The sequence below is a fragment of the Acanthopagrus latus genome, chromosome 22, assembly GCF_904848185.1.
Source record: "Acanthopagrus latus isolate v.2019 chromosome 22, fAcaLat1.1, whole genome shotgun sequence".
In the NCBI taxonomy this organism is placed as follows: domain Eukaryota; kingdom Metazoa; phylum Chordata; class Actinopteri; order Spariformes; family Sparidae; genus Acanthopagrus; species Acanthopagrus latus.
In genome coordinates, this window is record NC_051060.1 from 9,969,624 (window position 1) to 9,991,012 (window position 21,389).

General features: G+C 40.5%; 2 protein-coding genes across 3 annotated transcripts; one reads left to right on the forward strand and one right to left on the reverse strand.

The window, feature by feature from the left end:
- Positions 1-4,932: 4,932 nt before the first annotated feature.
- Positions 4,933-11,668, reverse strand: LOC119012284 (adenylate kinase 7-like). 2 transcript variants are annotated; one of them, XM_037085941.1, is made up of 18 exons: positions 11,425-11,668; positions 11,188-11,340; positions 10,191-10,305; positions 9,995-10,089; positions 9,800-9,910; positions 9,560-9,643; positions 9,365-9,453; positions 9,186-9,276; positions 8,479-8,556; positions 7,845-7,994; positions 7,507-7,635; positions 7,236-7,341; positions 6,680-6,808; positions 6,533-6,595; positions 6,197-6,394; positions 5,657-5,874; positions 5,376-5,531; positions 4,933-5,288 (listed from the first exon to the last, which is right to left on the reverse strand). In XM_037085941.1, exons 1-18 carry the CDS (start codon positions 11,497-11,499, stop codon positions 5,241-5,243), a joined length of 2,088 nt encoding a protein of 695 aa, XP_036941836.1. In that variant the 5' UTR covers positions 11,500-11,668; the 3' UTR covers positions 4,933-5,240. The 2 variants fall into 2 exon arrangements, with proteins under 2 accessions (XP_036941836.1, XP_036941835.1); XM_037085940.1 differs by having other exon boundaries at positions 5,376-5,534.
- Positions 11,669-15,890: 4,222 nt separating this feature from the next.
- Positions 15,891-20,900, forward strand: actc1a (actin alpha cardiac muscle 1a). Its single transcript, XM_037085942.1, has 8 exons — positions 15,891-16,042; positions 17,935-18,088; positions 18,191-18,319; positions 18,413-18,608; positions 18,714-18,875; positions 19,600-19,791; positions 20,335-20,516; positions 20,629-20,900. The coding sequence occupies exons 2-8, from the start codon at positions 17,960-17,962 to the stop codon at positions 20,770-20,772; spliced, it is 1,134 nt and encodes a 377-aa protein (XP_036941837.1). The 5' UTR covers positions 15,891-16,042; positions 17,935-17,959; the 3' UTR covers positions 20,773-20,900.
- Positions 20,901-21,389: the final 489 nt, after the last annotated feature.

Below are 21,389 nucleotides of genomic sequence, written 5' to 3' on the forward strand. Positions count from 1 at the left end.
GCACTAATTGCTATTGCTGCCGGGCTGCAGACCTTTAATCTGTCTTCATGTGGACTGACATCATTTGGAAAAAACTGGTGAAACCACGTCTTCACCAGCAGCTCACAGGCACAACATGCCGCCCTGCACACATGCCTGAAACAAACGAGGGTCGCCCTTCAGGAGCCGTCGTGGGTGACTGGTCTGCATGCACAGTGAAGCATCACACACACGCACGCACGCTCACACATGCACGCGCGCACACACACTCTCTCTTTTTCGTATGCCCTGTCTGTTTCATTATCCAACGAAAACAAACACGACTGTTAAACACAGCTTGGTTAAGTGTGTGTGTGTGTGTGTGTGTGTGTGTGTGTGTGTGTGTGTGTGTGTGTGTGTGTGTGTGTGTGTGTGTGAACGGGAACATGTGACACTGTGCTCTGGTGTGAGGTCGGTCAATATGGCTGACACATGGGGTCAGAATGAATCATTCCGTTCTCGAAGTGTGAAAACAGTATATGCAGAATGACTTGTGGTATCTGTGGCATTTATGTATGTTCGTGTGTGTGTGTGTGTGTGTGTGTGTGTGTGTGCGTGTGTGTGTGTGTGTTATCACAATGAGAGACACCGAGATGGTTCACTACCCTCCACATACATCTGTGTGTGTGAAGGTGTGTGTGTGGTCCTCATCTAGCATTTTCAACCATCAGCAGATGTTAGAGTGACCACCACGGGGGTGGTGGATGCTATTTCCATCGTGTGTGTGTGTGTGTGTGTGTGTGTGTGTGTGTGTGTGTGTGTGACCACTCTACAAGGGTGGTAGAAGTTATTGTCACTGGACGCCTAGCAGATAAAACAACATGGCTGAGACCACCACAGACTCTTACCCACACACCACACACCACACACACACATATATACTGTATATACACATTTGCATGCACACACACATACACACAAGCTGTGTGCAGACCATTTGGCACCATGGGTAATTTTACTGTTAAACAGGACTGAATAGAAAAAGTGGTTCTTTTTCCTTTTAGTCTCTCACTTATTGTAGGTGAAGGATGGACTGTGGCGACCGTGACAACATATTTCCTATACACAGGGACACATGCGCACCAATGACAGAAAAAAAAAAAACAGAAGCAGAATTTAACATTAATAATACTCAAAAGGAAAAACTAGTAATAGATAGAAATTAAGCAAGACAGGAAGTCGAAACGAAGGCAAGAAGACGATATTTCCAACATAACTGTTCCATACTGGACCCAGTTGAGCCGACGCCCTCCACCACAGAATGAGACCTTTCTTCCTTGCTTGCTCAGGTGAAAGTCCTCACTAATAGACAGTTTCTGGCGTCCTGGATTAAAGGTTTTCCACTGGAGAGCGGCCATAGTGGCACACCAGACAGTGACCTCTGGCTGTGACCGGCTGTGGGTTTTAGAGGCCAAATACTGAAGATTTTCTTCATTAGTTCTGGGAGGAGGTTCTGAGGGACGTCCCTACCTGTGACGTCAATGAGTCAGAATGTAACCGAGCACATCTTGTCGTCAAATCAATGGTGGACGGCATTCACTTGTTTATAAACAATACTCTTGTGGTTAAGGAAAGATGGATTTAAAATTGTGGGTCAGTCGTTTCCAGATATTTTCCAATCATTTCATACAAGTTGGCGAGAAGAAACCGTAACTTGCAGAGGTGGCACGAGTACACACATTCTTTACTCGAGTAGAAGTACAGAAACTTGTTTAGAAAAAAAAGGATCTGGTGAGCACAGGAGTATTGATTCAGCCCTTTCAGAGAAGTAAGAAAGTACTAGCTATGAAATGTTCTGAAACTATAAAAAGTAAAAAGCATTCCTCTGAAGCAGGGATGCTGAAAGTCGGTCTGTGTAAGGATGTTGGTGTATATATGGCAGATTAACCAGAGAAATGTCAAGTAACACTAGGCCTCACAATCAAGGGTAGTTTTTGTATCATGTGGACAATCAATTAACAGGTTTCATAATGCTATTTAGGGAATCAACCTCCTGTGTCCATGCTCTGAAGGACATTCCTACTGGTCATTTCCCTGCAAAGGTAACTGAACATCATGTCATATTAATAAAATTCCTCCTTCTCCTTTCTAGGACGTCAAATGAAGACAAATTTGGGTTGGTTATCAACATAAAAAGGTTGAAGTCAGTCTTGTGTTGGCGGCACTAATTCCCCTGAAATGAGTTAAAAACTGAAGGATCGCCCGCAAGGAGACGCATCCTACTGGCAGTAAAGTATTTAGCACTCTGTAGACGGTTCCCTTCACATTTAGCCTGAAGATTTGTTTCCCAGCACGCTTATGAGCAGGTGAGATGTTTTATTGTAACCGAGGCAGCTGGAACATCCTGGATCATGACTCATGCTTTCTCAACCGGAGAGCTATTTACAATAGATTCTCAGCATTTCTGCTGACCTTTCTCAGGCTGACGGGTAGGTGGAGTTTGCTGCTTCAGGAGGACGCAGCCAGAAACAAGCAGCCACATTCATGTAAAACTACGAGGAATCCATTCATGTTCGGGTTTAACTGACTGAAATCTTCCACAACTATCAAAATGTTGACTGTCAGACCACATCAGTGCATAAGGTCATAACGAAAGTTTCTCCAGTGCGCGGTGGGAAAAAAAACTCTCAATAGGCAGAATAATACCTCCCTCTTAAGCCATTAAAATACTGGGAATGAAGCAGGGCCTGGCCGACTTTGGGCTCAAGTTAAAAGCTAAGCGACACATCCACATATTGAAGACATGAATTATGGGAACCGTGGGTGTTTGGCAGGACATCTCGTCATTTTTACCTCATAAATATGAAATTAAATGTCAGCGACAGAGCTGGACCGGCTCCCTGCGGAGGAAGTCTGTCCTAATTTGTTCTGCCAGTTCACTCCGACGCTCCCACTGTCACTGCCAACACTTTTATTATGGCTGATTGGGGCGACCCCTCTGCCCTCTCACAAACTACAGTGTCTCTCACCAGTATTTTACTCTCCCATTGTTTCTGTCTCTTTCAGCCGTGCTACCACCTTTTACCATCACCTGACCTCCACGCCAACACAAAGATAAACTTGATAATAACAAATATTATTTACATTTGATAACTGGAAGAATGTGTCTATCTGCAAAAATCTGGAAGGTCCTAAAAACACATCAGCAGTCACACAACAATTACATAACTTAAACTCCTTTCTTTTACTCCAAACACTTCATCAGTCGTTAGTCATGATTATTGTGGCATGTACGGTTGACACAGACTTCTATTTTAAAAAATAAAAATAAACCACGAGACAAATTCACTTCACATATGCATCTTGGAACAATGTGTGTATCTGTAAAAATGTGGAAGACGTGGTCCTAAAATAATACAGAAGAATAATAAAGATCGCTTCAGGATTCACACAAAAATTGCAGAACGTCTGATGTGGTTTCACAGTGTAAGTATGGATACACTGTCATTCCCTCAGCTGCAGCACAGAAACAATTATGTAGTTTTGCAGCCTTTTATGACCTTGAAAACACTATTCTACATTTATTGTGGTAAGAAGTTGCACATAAAGCGACGGCACGACAGGAAGCGCTTCGGTTCTGGTTTATTTTCCATGTGAGCGAGCCTGCAGACAGCTTCTAATTAGCCGCTGGATTCCACAGTTCGTCAGTCACAAACAAACTACAAAGCAAAGCTTCACACACCAGTCGGACTTTAATATCTCCAACAACTGGAGCTGAGCATTCTTATTCTGTGATGCATATCATTCCACAGCCAGACTGATTTGTTGAAAGCAACAAGGCTGGGATCTCAGTGACAAGAACCCCCTTGACTTAAGGTGGAACTGAGAAAAATCTAAACACTTAAGCAGACTTTTGCCTCAGGACAGTTTCTAGATGAGATGGCTGCTCCACCTAGTGTCGAAACAGCAGACTTCACATTCCGTATTACTGCATGCTTAGAGATCTCCTGTAGCCTCAATCATCCACAAAACATGCAAGAAGTATTCACGTGAATAAAGTGAAATATCAATAAATTATTGTCTTAAATTCATAAATTAGTTTGGAAGTTGCCTCTACTGAACCACCTCCAACAAAGGAACTTTTGCACAGTCTTTCTGACAATTGCTGTTTACGTCTTTGCTGGATTAAGAGTCTTCCAGTAAATGCTGACTCTTCATCACAAAGGGAGCTGAGTCACTGACCAGATGGAGACTCTGAGGGGACAGATAATGAGTGGAAACCTGGCTCAACCACAAACGTCTCCAACAAACACTGATTCCTACAAGAGAGGAATCAGTGTGTTGTCGCTATTTTAGCGCTTGTAGTGTGTAGTATGTTTGTGCCATGTCACAATATACCTGCAATGTATTTTTATTCTGTATTTAGCACCTTTGTAGTGTTGAAATATAGATGTTAATTTTCTGTAATATTGACTGTTACACACTCAGTTATTTTACTGAATAAAACCAGTCATATTTTTCTTTCATATCCACAGTGTGCAGGAAGGAATACTTTATTTTCCACTTCGGCAGCTAGTTGACATTCTTGCACTCCTGCTTACTTGACATATCCATACATCTATATCTACCTTGACTTTACAAATGTATTGATTCTTTGTTATTTAGTTCACAAAGTAGACCCTATGATGGGGCATCTGACCTCTGACCTTTTGAAAAGGGATATACATCTATACACATATTTGCAGTTATGGAATCTAAAGTAAATGTACTCAAATACAGTTCTGAGGTACTTGTACTATACTTCAGTATTTCCATTGTCTGCTACTTTATATTTCCACTCAACTACAATCTGGAGGTGGATACTGTACCCTAATCCTCTTACTCAAATATGACTTTTGAGTACTTTTTAAAACACTGTATATTTGAGATGTTCATGTCCTTTGAATTGTTCAATTAACATGTGGGACTGCAGAATCGAAACTTGTGAGCATTTATTAATGAATTAATTTATTATGAATGCTCACTTTACACTATTACACTTATCAAGCAATTTACTATGCATTACAAAAGCCTTTTGTTACAATTACATAAACACTTTTTTAAGAGTGACTGAAGGTGACAGAATGCAGAAAATTGTTTGATATTTTGTTGATGTTTTGACTGATAAACTGCTTGAATGACAGCACCAGAAATCAAATTCTTTTGTGATCGTGTTAACCAGTGTGGAATGATCACAGCCTCAAATGCTGTAACTTAGTATCGTGCACTGGGACATTTCCTCATTACTGTGGTTGTTCTCCTTGCTGGTTGTTCCGTAGCAGATGTTCAGCCTGCAAAACAAAACAAAACTACCATCAGCTCTCTCATTTTCAAAGAAGGCTCTCAAGTTTGTTAAAGAACGTCTACTGTGTAAATACCAAAAAGTCGACGGGGTCCTCTGGTTTGATCTTGCTGCAGTCTAACAAGGCCTCAGTGAGCGAGGGCATCACATACTTCATCAGGTAGTTCCTCAAAGGAAGCGAGCGAGCTTCCAGCAGCTCATACTCCTGTCTCTGCAGCTCTGACAAATTCTTCTGCTAAAAAATAACAAAATATTCCAATTCCTTATCATTGTTTACTCACCATCACTCATTGTGTCTGTACATCCTCTCTATAATGCTGGTATGACACACTTTTGTGGCTTCTTCTCTCCACTCACCCACTCTTCGTACTGAGAAACCATCTCAGCCAGTGCAGTTTCATTCCTCCGTTTCTTCTCAGCAGCTTCTGCAGCCAGTCTCTGCTTCCTCTCTTCCTCTTTCTTTCTGTCCTCCTCCTCCTGCTCCTCTGGACTCAGGCCATAATTCTTGGGAGTCCCCACTATCTCAGTGATCTTCTTTATAATGTCTGTGTACTCTGCATCACCTGTCGTGACCTCTGGAGAGGAATAAGTCACATTTATTGTAAAGACATACTTCTACAAGCCTCTCTACTGAATGTTAGTGGAGTGGAGCAAACAGCTGGTTAGCTTAGCTTAGCATGTAGACTGAAATCAGGGGGAAACAGACTACTGTCGCTCTGTCTTAAGTTAACCTCTAAACCTAACTAATAAACATATACCTTGCTCGTATAACCTATTAAAAATGAAAATTGCCTGGCCCGAAACTCATCATAAAATGGCAAAATTCATACTTTCTTCGCTATAATTTCTTCAATATTCAGTAACCTTTGAATTTTGATGCGTCTTTGAGAACAGTACCGATATGTTCTGGGTGAATCTCGAGCTCATCGAAGTAGTCCAGCAGAGTTTCCTCCGCAGTGCTGAGTTGTCTGTAGCTCGTCAGACGAGCGATAAATTCCTCCTGGGTGTATCGCATTTTCTCTGCCACGCTCTGTGGAAGTCCCTGTGCTCTCTTTGTCAGGAACTCATCTGTCGCATCCAGGGCGAAAACATGTTCTGTAAAACACATACAAGTGGAATAAGACGATGAAACTGGGTGTTTTGAGTTATTCAAGGTATGAGCTAGTTTTAAGATCCTCTGCTGTAACAACTGATTGGTGGGTTTTCTATCTTTGTGAGAAGTACATCAGCAACCTGGTGTGATCTTCTGGTTGTACACAGGCTTGAACATCACCTTCTGGCTCCCTGTGTCCTCATCTGAATGACAGAAACGCCACATCAATATTAGTGTAATCAACGTAAATACACTTTAGAGCAATTAAATGAATGGATCAAACATACCATAGAAAATCAGCTTTGCTTGCTCATAAGTCTTCGGGAATCCATCGAGGACAAATCCTTGGTTCATGCATGGCTTTGAATTCAGCTTTTCTTGCATAATGTCAACAAGTAGATCATCATCCAGTCGACCTAAAGGACCAAGGCAGTCGTTTGAAAACCTTTACAACCCTGCTCCAAACACAGATATATTTGCACTCTTTATATTTGCAACTGCTGTACAACAACTTCCTTGGAATAAAGTTCTGTCTTATCGTATCTTAAAATGACCCCTAGCCCACATTGTTTTGTTGTTGTAAAAACTTCACTTAAACTTCAGTAATTTATTAAGTCAGCATACACTATTGTTCTCATCACACTGACTCAACATCAGGCCTGTTACTGGTTGTCCCTTTTCCACTGGATCTGCAACAATATAAGTTTGAAGAATTCTAAAGACTGCCCGAATCAAACGTCCACAACTTTTGAAATGTTAATAAATAATGTCTACTTTACAGCTTTCTGAGACAGGGAAGATGGTAGTTCTTGTGTAGGGCTGCGGTTCTACAGTATAACTAACCTGCATTCATTTCCATGCTTTTGTTGAGGTCTTCCAGTTGTTTCTTGGCAGCAGCTGCTACCTCTTCACTGACATAATCAGACTCAGCTTCATCCATCATCTCCTTCTGCAGAATATGGGAAGAAGCATGACAAATGAACATGAACATGTTTGTTGAGCATCATTGTTGCCATGTATGAGTCTCAAATTGCAAAATAGAAGTTCCACAAGAGGGCAGCACTTTTCCTCTGAGACAGAACTGAATAAAACGCAGTCCTTTGATTCCACTGACCAGTTGTGTGATCTTTTCCTCTATGACCTCTTTGATCCTGATGTGGCGTATTTGGTAATGACTGCACAACTTCTCTGCAACTGTTGATTTACCCACAGCTGGAGGTCCAACCAGGCAGATTCTGAATGGCTAGGGACACAAAGGAAACAGGTAAAAGAAATCAAACCATGGTAGACATTTTGATGAAGGTTCTGAGTCATCCAGGTCATACTAATTCTAAGCACTATATCGTAGGCAACTGGACTTGTTTCAGTTTGCTGTGTGTATCTAGTATCAATTGGGTGTCAAAATTAAACTGTTTCTCAACCGGTTTGAATTTTAAGAAGCTGAACACTCACAAATAGCTGCCTGGTGTCCCTGTATTCCTCCACGATGCTCTCCATGTTTTCAACCATCCCAGCTATAGACATCCAGCGGAGACTGAAGGAGTCTTTGATAATAAAAGCATCTAGACGGAGGTTGATACTGAGGTAATCCAATTCCTCTGGCTGAAATGAAAACACAATATGTGTGATATTGACTATTTACTGGTAGAATATGCCATGATGTGCCATAGAAGGCCAGGAACATCTTTATTACAACTGCAGGTTACATCAGGGTGTTTCACTGATCCTGTATCAAGAGCCACTGAAGACAGTTACTGCTCAAATGTGAATTAACGTGTGTTGATTCTTAACCCAGACTTAAAATGGAAATCTGAGTCAACCTTGTCATCCTAGACACATAAAGTCTAGTGCTGCTTCATCTGTCAAACAGTAGATGTTTTTAAGAGGTAAAGTGTAACCCTCCATTTTAAACTGATAACAGTATATTATATTACTGTTAAATTTATAATGTGGTATTTTTGTGCATGCGCATTTCTAGGTTGGATTGCCACACTGTGAGAAGTATTATTTAATGAATATTTAAAAAGTGTTATCCCGTAATATTTCAGTTGAGATTCTACCTTATCTAAAAAGTGGCGTACTGTACCTTAAAAGCTTTCATGGCGATTGCTTCCTGTGCTGGTACTTTGTTCAGTTTTCCCGGCCCAAGTGAATCGCTTATCATCTGAAGGGTGAAGAGTCAGAGAACAACAGAAATTGTTCTTATAATAATTTTCATGTGTCACTGAATGACTGATTGACTCGATTTGTCATTTTGTCTTTGCAGATTACAGTAGAAAATTCATGATTGATTCATAGGTAGGATTCATCTGCCAGTTATTTTCACAGTTCATCAAATAACACATTATCAGCCTAGCCAATTATCAGGGCCGAAATTCAGCATTTTTCCATCTGCAGATAAAATTAATTAATCAAAAATATGCTATTTTGGCTTTTATGCAGCAATTTCTGTCTGTAGTCGCCACCATGTGGTCTCACTCAATGTTCTGCCCACAGCAATATCTGATTGGTTACATGTCACAGGTAAGAGTCTTACAGTCTAACAATATGAATCTTCAAAGTGACAAATAACTAAAACCGTTGAATAAATGTAGTGGAGTAGAAGTATGAAGTAGTAGAAAATGAATGTATATAAAAATTGTTTATAAATTGTATATAAATATAAAATTGTACTTCAGTACAGTACTAAAGTAAATTGTGCTTAGTTACTTAATTGATACAGCTCTAGTCATAAAAAAACAAACAACAAATGTATTATCCATTTTCTTTCATGTCTTGCGTCATTCATGTTACCTGCACAATATCCTCTAAAGTGTTCTTGGAGTCATCAACAGCAAGAATGTACTTTGCCTTTGGCTTGAGTTCAATGACATTTTGGAGAACTCTGAGAAAGAAACACAGTTTAGTCCTGCAGTAATCATCTCAAAAAACAAACTGCATATATACGTAGAAGTACTGTAAATTAAAATCACCCTCCAAGGTCATAAACGTGGATCATTGGGATGTAATTTGTGCCCTCTCCAAAAATAGGAACTTTTGGAAATTGCATCAACCAAGACACCTGTTCAAAAATACAAAAACATTTCATATAAGATGATATTGCAATTTAGGCATGCAGTACACACACGCACACAGTTTACTGAGGTATTGTTGAATTAATATACTACCTTGAAAAAGTAGTGAAAGAGGTTCTCTCCTTTTCCATATTGAAGACCGCTGGCTACTACATAGCCACTAAGTCTGGACCCCTTCTGTAAGGTTAGCAACATAAAACAAATCTATGAGGTTTACAGCCATTTTTCCAGTATTTATATTTTTAAAACTAAATTCTTATTCCAATTATTTCTGCTGTAAAATCCTACCACTGTTGGAATTTTCGTTTAGTATGTTGTGAGTAATGTACGTACACCCCTTCCCAATTTGAGCACAAGTTTCTCCAGATTATTGTGCTTTTTGAAGTTGGGATGAGGCCTTCTTCTTCTGAACTCCTCCTCTGTTAGAAGAATGTCCATTGTATCCTGAATAGAGAAAATGTCAATCACGTTAGTTGTGTTTTATTCACAGAACGACTCAACAGTTGACGACACTTCGTGCAGGCTCACAGGATTCTGTGGCTTGGTCCTGGCCCAGGTCATCACGGTGGAGACTAAGATGAACATTTTCCGAGACTTGAAGTTCTCCATCTCAGCATGAAGGGCTGTTTTTAGAAGAAGGAAATAAAGCACAATAACAATCAAGGAAACGGCTATAAGCATACATTTTTCGGTTCAACTTGTGATAAGTCTACTCACTCCTTACCTGTGATTGCCCATGTTGCTTCTTCAAGCTGCTGCTGTGAGCCATTTTCTGAGATGTTGTACACAATGACATCACATTCCAGCAGTCTCTCAAGAAGCTCAGCCTCAGTTGGTGACTACCAAAAGAGACCCAATGCATATATTGTCCATAACTGATTGTCATCGTTACAGTTAATGTAAGTGGTGGTAACAAGTTCAGTAAAAGTACCAATGCAACAATATACATTGCCCTGCATTTAAAATCTTAAAAGTGTTATCAGCAAAAACTACTTTGCATTTTGAAAATTTAACCTACTCTTATGCAAAATGACTCCAGACAGTATTTTGTTTCAAAATTGGACAGCATTGGATGGACAGTGTAACCAAAAGTCATACTTGAGCAAGCACGAAGATATTTTGGTAAAAGTGAAAGTCACACATACAATAGTATACAAATAATGATATAATAATAAATAATACAAGTCTAAAATACAAAATGTGGTACTTTGGCTGAGCATGCTATCTGCAAGGCAACCTAGTTTATTGATAACATTATTATGTAGCAAGACAAATGATTCAAAAATAATAACATATCTAGAGAACTCATAGAAAGGTGCAGGACACATGTATCTCTTTTCCTTCAAAACATGATCATAACTAAATGTATTTTGTTTCATTCTACCACTGACATTGGATTATTATTACTCATGCATTAACTACTAAACAGCATTTTATGATGTACTTGGTCAATATGAGGAGCCAGTTTTAACTATGAATGTTACTGTACGAGATAATCATGTGTTTTGTATGAAAAAGTAACCTGCAGAGTCGAGCAAAGTCAAGTATCTGGTGATATTTACAACATGTGGGGCGAAGTTAACACACCAAAACTGTATGTATATTTAAGTGCTAGAGTAGATGTACTGAGCGACTCTCCAGAATAAAAGTCTGGAAACGATAAGCACCGCGTTTCTCTAGACAAACCAAGGATCGTCAAAGGGTTTGAATGCCTGACTCACCGTGTACTGTTCAAGCAGAAAGCTGTCTTTGTCACCTCTGGAGGAAGCAGACACAGTTCCCACTATCTGAAAAGCAGGTTCACCTTCAGGGGAGGCCAACGTCTGTTCCTCTCCCTCCTCCGAGCTCTCTCCGGCAGCGCAGGTCGCTAAAAACTGTTCAGTGCAGTTAAGTCAGACAATAAACTGTAGACATGCGAACAGAAACGACTAGCTAACTATTTATTTAGCCAGCATTACCTTGGCGATGTGTTCGGAGGAATACCTGTCGACGTCGTTGATAAAAATACGTTTGGGACGAGTTTTGTCCCCCATTTTGAAAAAGGGCAAGTATCTGCGTTTGCAAATAGTTTGTGCTTTTTGTTTTAATAATTTACTCTATCACTTAAATAAGTGTTAAAGCTCTTCTTTACTAGTTGTCTATATTTGTGGTAATATCTGAGTTGCGTTGTGGACCGTTGCTATGGGCTCACTCCGGTTGCCATGGCTCAGCCAATGAGAGTGCGTGGAGTCGCGCGTACAGTACGCTTTACTTCCGGGTACCCACAGGATCATGTTACTGAAAAAAAAAATTAAAAAAATCAAATAAACCGTGAATAAAAGATATGACGAGTTTTCATATAGAATATATATATTTTTGATATGAAAAAACCCAATAGAAAGAGGTTTGTCTCATTCAACCAGTACAGCTAAACCATAGTATGCAGTAAATATACACGTAAATATGTGTATTCACTCATGTTTACTTTTAATACTTCATTACATTTGTTGACATAAAAAAAAAAAAACCTGTGAAACTTAAGTACACTTAATATCAGTCTTACTTTAAGACTGTAAGACTCGGGTATTCATTTGGATGATTTTCACGTTTACCAAAGTAATAATTTCACATATTTATCTTCACTCACATATTGCTTTTGGGTATATTTTAGCAACATCGCCAGAGTAATAACATGCCATTTTTGCACTGATGTGAGCCCATAAGGGAGAAGGTTAGCGTGTTTACTGTTTTTATCATGTTGCAGTTGATAAAACATTGTTCGGAGTAAAAGTGTAGCTTACTTAACATCCTTCAGAAATTTCATAATTGCCGGGTTACAATTACGCTCTGTAGATTTATAGTTGTTCTACTGATATGAACAGTAAGTTCTATGATTTAGGGACTTAAAATAAGTGTACTATGTTATATCAATTAACCTTTTCGTATCATTTTCCCATGGTGTCACTTAAGTATCCTTCTAATGCTGCTGTAACTCTCCTGAAGGGACTGCCAATTTAACACCCCCTCATACAGCTCTCTATCTAACTCACAAGCCACACTCTCCTGTGGGCCTGCAGATTCCCTCATGGCAGGACAATGGAGCGCTGACATGGAAACTTTCAAAGCACCCCACATATTTATAGAGCTGACATTATCTGAGAAACTGCTGGCCGTGCTTGATGGTGTCTGCTCTACGCAGGCCTCAGCACTCAGTAAAACACACCCTGTCATACATTCAAAGCACAGTGATATGGAAAGGAACTGCATGGACGACTGGTAGTTTCTGGCCATGTATAGTAAACCTGTGATTCCTGATGCTGAGAAGAGCATTCCAATCATGGGAATTTCAAGGAATTTGATCAGTCAGAGTATATACAGGAATTTCTATAATAATATCACCATCGTTGTTGGTCTCAAAAAGCAGGTGTCAGTCATGTGTTAGGGAGAATATGTTTAGGTGATGGCAACATATGGAAAAGCCAATTTGGAAAAGCCGATTCCTCCTGTGCCCTTTCTCAACCTTACGTACCATATAATGATTTACAATTATAGCTGCTGATGCGATTGTTCTGATTAACATGCAGTTTGTCAAACGCTGGTGAGCCATCAGCTGTTTACGACAGGCATGTGGCACATTACGATAACGGCTGCTGGTGCCAAGAACAGCACTGCTTGTTCATTGTCAGTGAACTGCTCACGATATTTGCCCCTCTGCAGTGAGAATATTTATATATTATATATAAGATTTTACTCAAAACCAAGCAAGGAAAAGGACACTAAGACTACTTATATAAGACATCTAGTTTTCTCTGTGTATATCATTAAACTTGAAAAACTCCTGTTTGTAGAATATTTAAGGAGTACATTTATTCATAGTGTAAATGTGTAACAAGTGAGCCACTTGGCCACAAATCAGCTTGATTTAATTACTGATGATGATTGCTAACATCTTCGTACAAGGTTGGATTCAGAGGTCTCTCAGCAGCCGACTTTGCAGTGAATGTAGCACAAAAGAATACTGTGCTCTTTCTTTTACCATTGAGCAAAAACATGTATGATATCATACTGCCAATGGTAAACAAACCACTGTCCAAGTAGGACTGACTGTTAAAAAGCAATTGTTGCCAGCAGCTGCTGAAGTGTGTGCATGTGTGTGTGTGTGTGTTGGAGGAGGCGGGGGGCGGCTGGGTGGAGAGCGGAGGGGGCAGCTGTCAGGACACAAACCGTGGGCTTCCTACATGCCCTTATAAGGACGAATGTCCCTCAAAACCATGACCCATTAAAGACCAATCTGCCTTATCCTGATAAAGACCTGGTGATAAAGACGGGACTCTGCCAAAAAGTGCTTTGTCGAATTGAAGGCAGCTGTTGACAAAACACAGCGCTGGTTTCATCCAAAAGCTAACGTGATGTCTCTGACTTTTACTTTTTGCTCAACAATGTGAAGCAGTTATCCCTGAAATAGACAGTCTGCTAATCAAATACTTGAAATGCTCTGTTATTAGTTCACTTTAACACAGTGTTGTAAAAATGACCCAAAAATCATATTTGAGCAAAAGTAATGTAAATTATTACTGTGATGTAAGTGGAAGTCACTTATATGAATTGTAAGAAATGTTCTGACAATTTATAAGAATTAAAATTACAAGTAAAGTAAATTATACATATATTTACATGTATGTATATACTGTATACTGCATTCCGAATACTGGATTTGATATGTACAATTATTTTTGATTATTGCAATCAGTGTTGTTTTTGTTTTAAATGATCTAATTGCCTGTAATATAGATTTGTATATGAAATGTGTTTCTTTGGCTTGGATGCAGCATTCAAATACATTTAGTGGAGTAAAATGTTCAAAACCAACATGGCGACGGCTGTTATGCCAAATTTGACGCTTCAAAACAGTACAAAAAGTGGATGATTTCACGGTGCGTATACACTTGTCGGACGTGCATTAACAATACACAATGATCTCCTAATACAACAACATATGGACTCTTTTCTTGTTGTTGTTGATCGTCGCTGAAACTTTATGCAAGTCCTCTGTTGACTATAGCATAGAAATTACAATTATGCTATGCTCTATGTTGTTTCCTGATTTGACATATGATCTTATCCACTTATGTCTCATTCCTCTACTTGTCTTTATTGTGAATGACAAAGTACATTTCTGCGCAACTTAGATCCTTGTAGAAATTAAACAATAAGTCAGTGGATGTATTAGTTACTCAACAGATGATTCATCGGAACTATTTTGATAACTGATATACTTTTTTCTGACAACCAAGCTCCAGTTTCTACTTCTATATTGTGAAGATTTACTGTTTTTTTTCTCCATCTTATGGGAAAGTAAACTGAATGTCTGATCACTGTGTCAGTTGTTTTTCACTTGACCAACTTAACATTATTCACAATATAATCCACCCAAAACTGCTTTTGGCAAAGACACAAGATGTAAAAGTAACTCAAGTCTCTGTTATGTAAAAGCTCAAAATATAAATAGACAAGTAGGTTAGTAGCATCTCTCTCTGAGGTACATTACAGCACACGGCTACAAATGGAATATTTCAGTGTTGATGGTCGAAGTGGTATTTACATTCTCACTGCACATGCACGGCAGCCTGATAGGGCTCCAGCAGGGCGACGTAGGCACTGTGGGGGCAGTGCGAGGTGACGAATAAGGACCCTGAGCTCTCGCCTCAGTCTGTGGCGACAGGCGGCCACCGGCACCTGTTGACACACCATTCCCCTAAAAGGAAACACTGGAGCCAATCAGAGCTCAGAACGGTCCAGGCGATCTCAGGGATCTGTCATCTGCTGGAGGTCTGGACCCCAGCCTCAGCTCCCAGCCTCCCTCCCCCTCAGCTGTCTGGCATGTTTATGGACCCCCCCTCTCCCTCCTCACACATGCCTTGACACTGGCAAACAGTCGCGGGCAGGTCCCCTTGGATGGCTCCTTAACCAGACAAGATCTCAGATATCCATTACACCCTGCAATCACCCAGATCCCCAGTGCCCTGATTGAGCTTAGTCATATTAACACATCCTTTGGGACATGAAGGGCAGCTCCATAAAGTATGACTGGGAGAAAGACGCTGCTATATGAGGCAGAAGATGGTAATGATGAGTGCCTCAATCTATCTGTCACATTAAATTAAAAGGGCACATATTGATTCTTGACATAACCTATCACTCCAACATACTGTAGTTGAATAAATCTAATATAATGTACAAATCATATATATTTGTCTCAGTCGTTCATATTGTGATTTAAGATTTAGTGTCTTGGAGCTTGTGAGACGCTGAAATGAACCACCATCCAGCCAGCAAGCCTCATAAAACTTCATACTCCTCCTTAAAATGTCCTTTGCCTTTCGTCTCCAAGACAACATCTCTCCAGTCTGGTGGCGTCCCTGACACGGGATCCAATTTACTGAACCATTTTGCCAAGCAGCACTTAATTTGGGCTTGTGTGAACTCTTGAGCCCGCCCACCAGCCCCCAGCCTCAGGATGCAAGGACATATTTAAGGACACCCTCGCACCGTCGGCCTTTGTCCCAGTGGAAACTCCAGTCTTGTGGTAACAACTTGGTGAGTCCCTTTTACAGCCTTCTTGCTTTGTTGGTGTTTGGATGGTAGGGGATCAGGGAGGATGATGGCCACAGCCACAACATGGATATATTCATTTTTTTCCCCAGCGTGATGATGTTTCTGTGATCAGGGTTGATAACATGTTGGGGGAATGATGAGAGATGAGAGTAAGAGAGAGGAAGGAAAAGAAGGAAAGGAAAATTGAAAAGTGGTGGTGATGAGGATTTCAGGAAGTGAGCTGCACTCTGGAGACTAAGACAGACTGAGGTTTAGGATGCAAGGATGCTTGTGGTGGAGTGGCTGGCATGAAACTCTATCTTAGATAAGATACAACATAGGAAAACTTAAAAAATTCAACAGATAATGACAAATCTTTATACTGAATAGAAAAAAAAATTATTAAATGTTTGAAAAGAACTACAAAATTCTGTTTCATGGAAATTTTTAATGCCGTAAGAAACTTAAAACTCACGATTATCAAAGCCTAGTCTGCTTTTATGGGCAAAGACATGTTTAATTCAATGTCAGCTTTTCTAAAATGAAAATATTGTTCTAACTTGAATTGACTATATTGAATGTGGTGTGATTAAATGAATGAATAAGATATGAAAATGTCTTCAGACTGAACAATATTACTCTGATGTGCGCTTTTTGATTACTTGCAGGATTTTCTAGTTAAAGGTGCACTATGTAGATTTCGGGAAGACATTCTAATCAGAAGAATAAGCGCTTCATTAACTGTTAACTATTAATTATTTATGACTACACAAACTAACTAAACAAGCGCTCTTCATTTTCACGACTGAGTAAATGTAATAAACAAACTGACCTTAAGGGACAACACAGTTTCATACTGATTCACTTTGTTTATATGTGGCGGACCCTGCCACCTTTTAGCTTCAAACTGTTTTTTCACCTCAGACGAGCTTGTTTATTCAGAATTTGTATAATGACCTCATTAAAATCATAAATATCAAAATTATTAATATAGTACATAGTACCCCTTGAAAAAAACAAACTGAAAATAAAAAGTTCCTTAAAAAATAATACAAATCTATTTGGGGGTATTACAAAATTAAAACCACAGACAGAGAGGCCTCTGAAATCATTTTAAGGAAGTTGTACTACCTTGAAATTACTATATTGTCCAGAATTACAGTATCGATAATGCTGAGTTAAGTATGATTAGTCAGTCTCGTAGGACAACCTCAGAAGAAGGACAGGAGGGATACATGTTTGATTTTCCCTCTAAACCTCATGTTTGACCCCATGCAAAAAAAAAAAAAAAAAAAAAAAAAAAAACATTGCATAGAAAGCTGCAGCAGCCATTTTACCTTAAACTCACAGATGTTGATTTCAGACTGTGTCCAGAGATTCTGGAAGGATCCAAGCACATGGCCTGCCTCCAAACAGAGGAGTCCACTATGTGGTGACAGCTGAGGACAGACCCGGGCGTCTGGTGCCACTTGTCAAAAGACGCACCGCCTCAGCTGTTAACTGGCACTAGCTTTACGATGAGATACAGAGGGGGAGGCTGTGGAGGGGGAGGACGAGGGAGAGACAAGGGTCCCAAGGCCGAAAATAGACCTGTGAGAGTGAGTGTGTGTGTGTGGGGGGGTCAAGCCATGTCCCGTTTTGGCTTTTCAGGCAGCTGTGAGACTCAGTGAGGAGATTAGGGCACTCAGAGGTGTCTTCATACTGAACATGGTGCTACATAGTTCCTCAGGCTGACTCACCAAAGTACTGTGGAAACTTAATTAAGCACATCAACAATGAAAACCAATGAAAACAGCTCGGTGTTATGACATCAACGGTAAAAGAAGCTCCTGATCCAGGCAGAATAAAACGTTTCTCCGAGCTAATGTTTTGTTTCCATCCTCTGTCTTGTACAGAAGGCCAGCCCGAAAAAGACCAAACATGTGCGACGACGACGAAACCACCGCCCTCGTGTGCGACAACGGCTCCGGCCTGGTCAAGGCTGGGTTCGCCGGTGATGACGCTCCCCGTGCTGTCTTCCCATCCATCGTTGGACGCCCCCGTCACCAGGTAGGAAAAGAGGCCAAGAGCTTCTGAGAGGTTTTCGTAAGATTCAGTTTCAGTGTCTTTCAGTGTTTCTATGGTTCTGAGATGCCTTTGCTTCGTTCACAGGGTGTGATGGTGGGTATGGGTCAGAAGGACAGCTATGTGGGAGACGAAGCCCAGAGCAAGAGGGGTATCCTGACTCTGAAGTACCCCATCGAGCACGGCATCATCACCAACTGGGACGACATGGAGAAGGTGAGAGGGTACTTCTGCATGTTTTCTTTTTGAGTCTTTTTACATATATGAAACTAAGTCCCTGACATACTCTCCCTTGTTCCTGTTTCACAGATCTGGCACCACACCTTCTACAATGAGCTCCGTGTGGCCCCAGAGGAGCACCCCACCCTGCTGACTGAGGCCCCCCTCAACCCCAAGGCCAACAGGGAGAAGATGACCCAGATCATGTTTGAGACCTTCAACGTCCCCGCCATGTATGTGGCCATTCAGGCTGTCCTGTCCCTGTACGCCTCTGGTCGTACCACCGGTGAGTCTCTACCAAGGACTTAAAACTCCTCGACTGCAATATCGCAGGCGGATAAAAATGCACCCCTCACAGTATGTGTTCTGACAAACTTCTTTTTCTTCAAAGGCATTGTGCTGGACTCCGGTGATGGTGTGACCCACAACGTGCCCATCTATGAGGGTTACGCTCTGCCCCACGCCATCATGCGTCTGGATCTGGCCGGTCGCGACCTGACTGACTACCTGATGAAGATCCTGACCGAGCGTGGCTACTCCTTCGTCACAACTGGTACAAAGACAGACCAAACACTAGATCATTTTTAAGATGATTAGTATATAAAAATAGGCCTGTAGGTTTTTTTGGAGTTAACCACAAATGACAACTTACAGGAAGTGGTAAAATGATTTAGAAACAAGTTACTCAAAATAAAATACTAATATTACAGTAAAATAATATTACAATAATAATGTAAGATAACAATACCCAGCTAAAGTTGGCCAATGTTTGGCAATGTTGGTAACCGTTGGCAAGGCATATGAAACACTAAGTTTATAAATTATAATTTAGTGTGATGTAGAGTTGTAGAGTTTAGAATGAGGTATTTTTAGCATAATTGAGGTACTGAGCATAGGATTTCTGACGCTAGCTGATAATGAGCCAGCTAACGTTAGCTTGATGCTTATACTTGACCAAATAGTATTAGTTATAGTAGTTAAAGGAGCAAGTGTATTATTTCTCTACTTGTCATTAGTCAAAGTGTTAGAGTCTCACTCCGAGTTAAGCGTTAAGCTAACAGCTGCCACCACAAGCTAATGTTACGCTACTGGTCACACCAAGAAGGCCTCAGCTACACCATGAGAGTGAAACCCCACACTGAGTTTAAGTTTAAGTTTGAATATAAGTTTTCATTTTGAAGAGAAAGCTTTGTTAGTTTCATCTTTCAGTATAAACAGACCAGGAAGATAAGGAAAAGAGGTATCATTGACTAAACTGTAATATTTCCTCCCGCCAGCTGAGCGTGAGATCGTGCGTGACATCAAGGAGAAGCTGTGCTACGTTGCCCTGGACTTCGAGAATGAGATGGCCACCGCCGCCTCCTCCTCCTCCCTGGAGAAGAGCTACGAGCTGCCCGACGGTCAGGTCATCACCATCGGCAACGAGCGTTTCCGCTGCCCAGAGACTCTGTTCCAGCCTTCCTTCATCGGTGAGTCCTGGGAGCAGATACAGTCACTGTGAGGGAACTCCAAACAGCCTGCGGGTCATGTTTAGACATGACTGAGTTTCATGTGGCTTTGAGACAGTTTATGTGACTGTACTCCATCTACTGGCCAAAGTCTGAGATATCTCCTTCTCTAATTATCTATTGGCTGATAGTTAGTATGATTCCAACTTAACTTTAATTATAATCATGGGCATTGATAAATAACCATGACTGAAAAACAAAGGATTTCTCACAAAAAAATACACGTGAGCTTTTATTAATCTATTTATCAAACAACTAACTCCTGTTGTTGTGTATGAGCAGATAATGACTGATAAACAAGCAAAACAAAGCTATAGCCTAGTGTAATTGCAGAATTATGAGAAAAATAGACAGAATTGTAAACAAAAAACAAAACACAAAAATCCCCCCCAATCCTCATAATAAAGACGTTACTGTAATTATTAGTATAATTATTATTTTTGTTTTAACACACATTTACCACCAGGCTCATAAACACTCACCTTTCTCCTCTCACCTGCTCAGGTATGGAGTCTGCTGGTATCCATGAGACCGCCTACAACAGCATCATGAAATGCGACATTGATATCCGTAAGGACCTGTACGCCAACAATGTGCTGTCCGGTGGTACCACCATGTACCCTGGTATTGCTGACCGCATGCAGAAGGAGATCACCGCTCTGGCCCCCAGCACCATGAAGATCAAGGTGAGCCCAGTGACTGGTGTACAGCCAATGAACAGGAAGTGTTTTCAGTAAAGTAGTTATATAAAGTAGTAACATCCTTATACCAACCTGTACATCTGTTTCTCCCCATCAGATCATCGCCCCCCCTGAGAGGAAATACTCCGTCTGGATCGGCGGCTCCATCCTGGCCTCCCTGTCCACCTTCCAGCAGATGTGGATCAGCAAGCAGGAGTACGATGAGGCTGGCCCCTCCATCGTCCACAGGAAGTGCTTCTAAACCTCCAACCATCACCAAAAACCTCCACACCAACTGCACCAGCTCTCCTTCCATATCTATATTTCTACTGTGCCTTTTGCTGTATATACATGTACTGTTGTAATAAAAATAGTTGCTTTTAACAGTAACAGTCTGGAGTCTTGGTGTCTTAATATATTTGAGTGTGTAGTCACGGCTGCAATATTTGAAAAGCATGATTTCTTTTATTTAATTGGTCGCCTAAATTAGGGTGCTGAGTTGATCGTATAAGATGTCTGTCTCTTTTTATATAAACCTTAAATGTGCCAGAAAACTTTACTTTAATGAAACCATACAGTAAACTGAAGGCCTCAAGACATGATTTAGGTTTTATTTTGATCCTCAGACTATGTTAGATTAAAAAAATCAGTTTTATTTCCCACTGAACAAAAGATATAAAACATATAATCATTTCCTCTTTCTGAGAAAGTAAATAACTATAAAATTGACGTAAGTGTGTACAGAAAATGTCTACTAAATGCATTTAGTTACTTTCTCCTCCTCCTGAAGCTCAAGTGACAGTTTCAAGTTGAAAGCTCAAATCAACCACCTTCCCCGTGAGCCCTGAACACAGCACTTCAGGCCTCACTTCCTTGTCA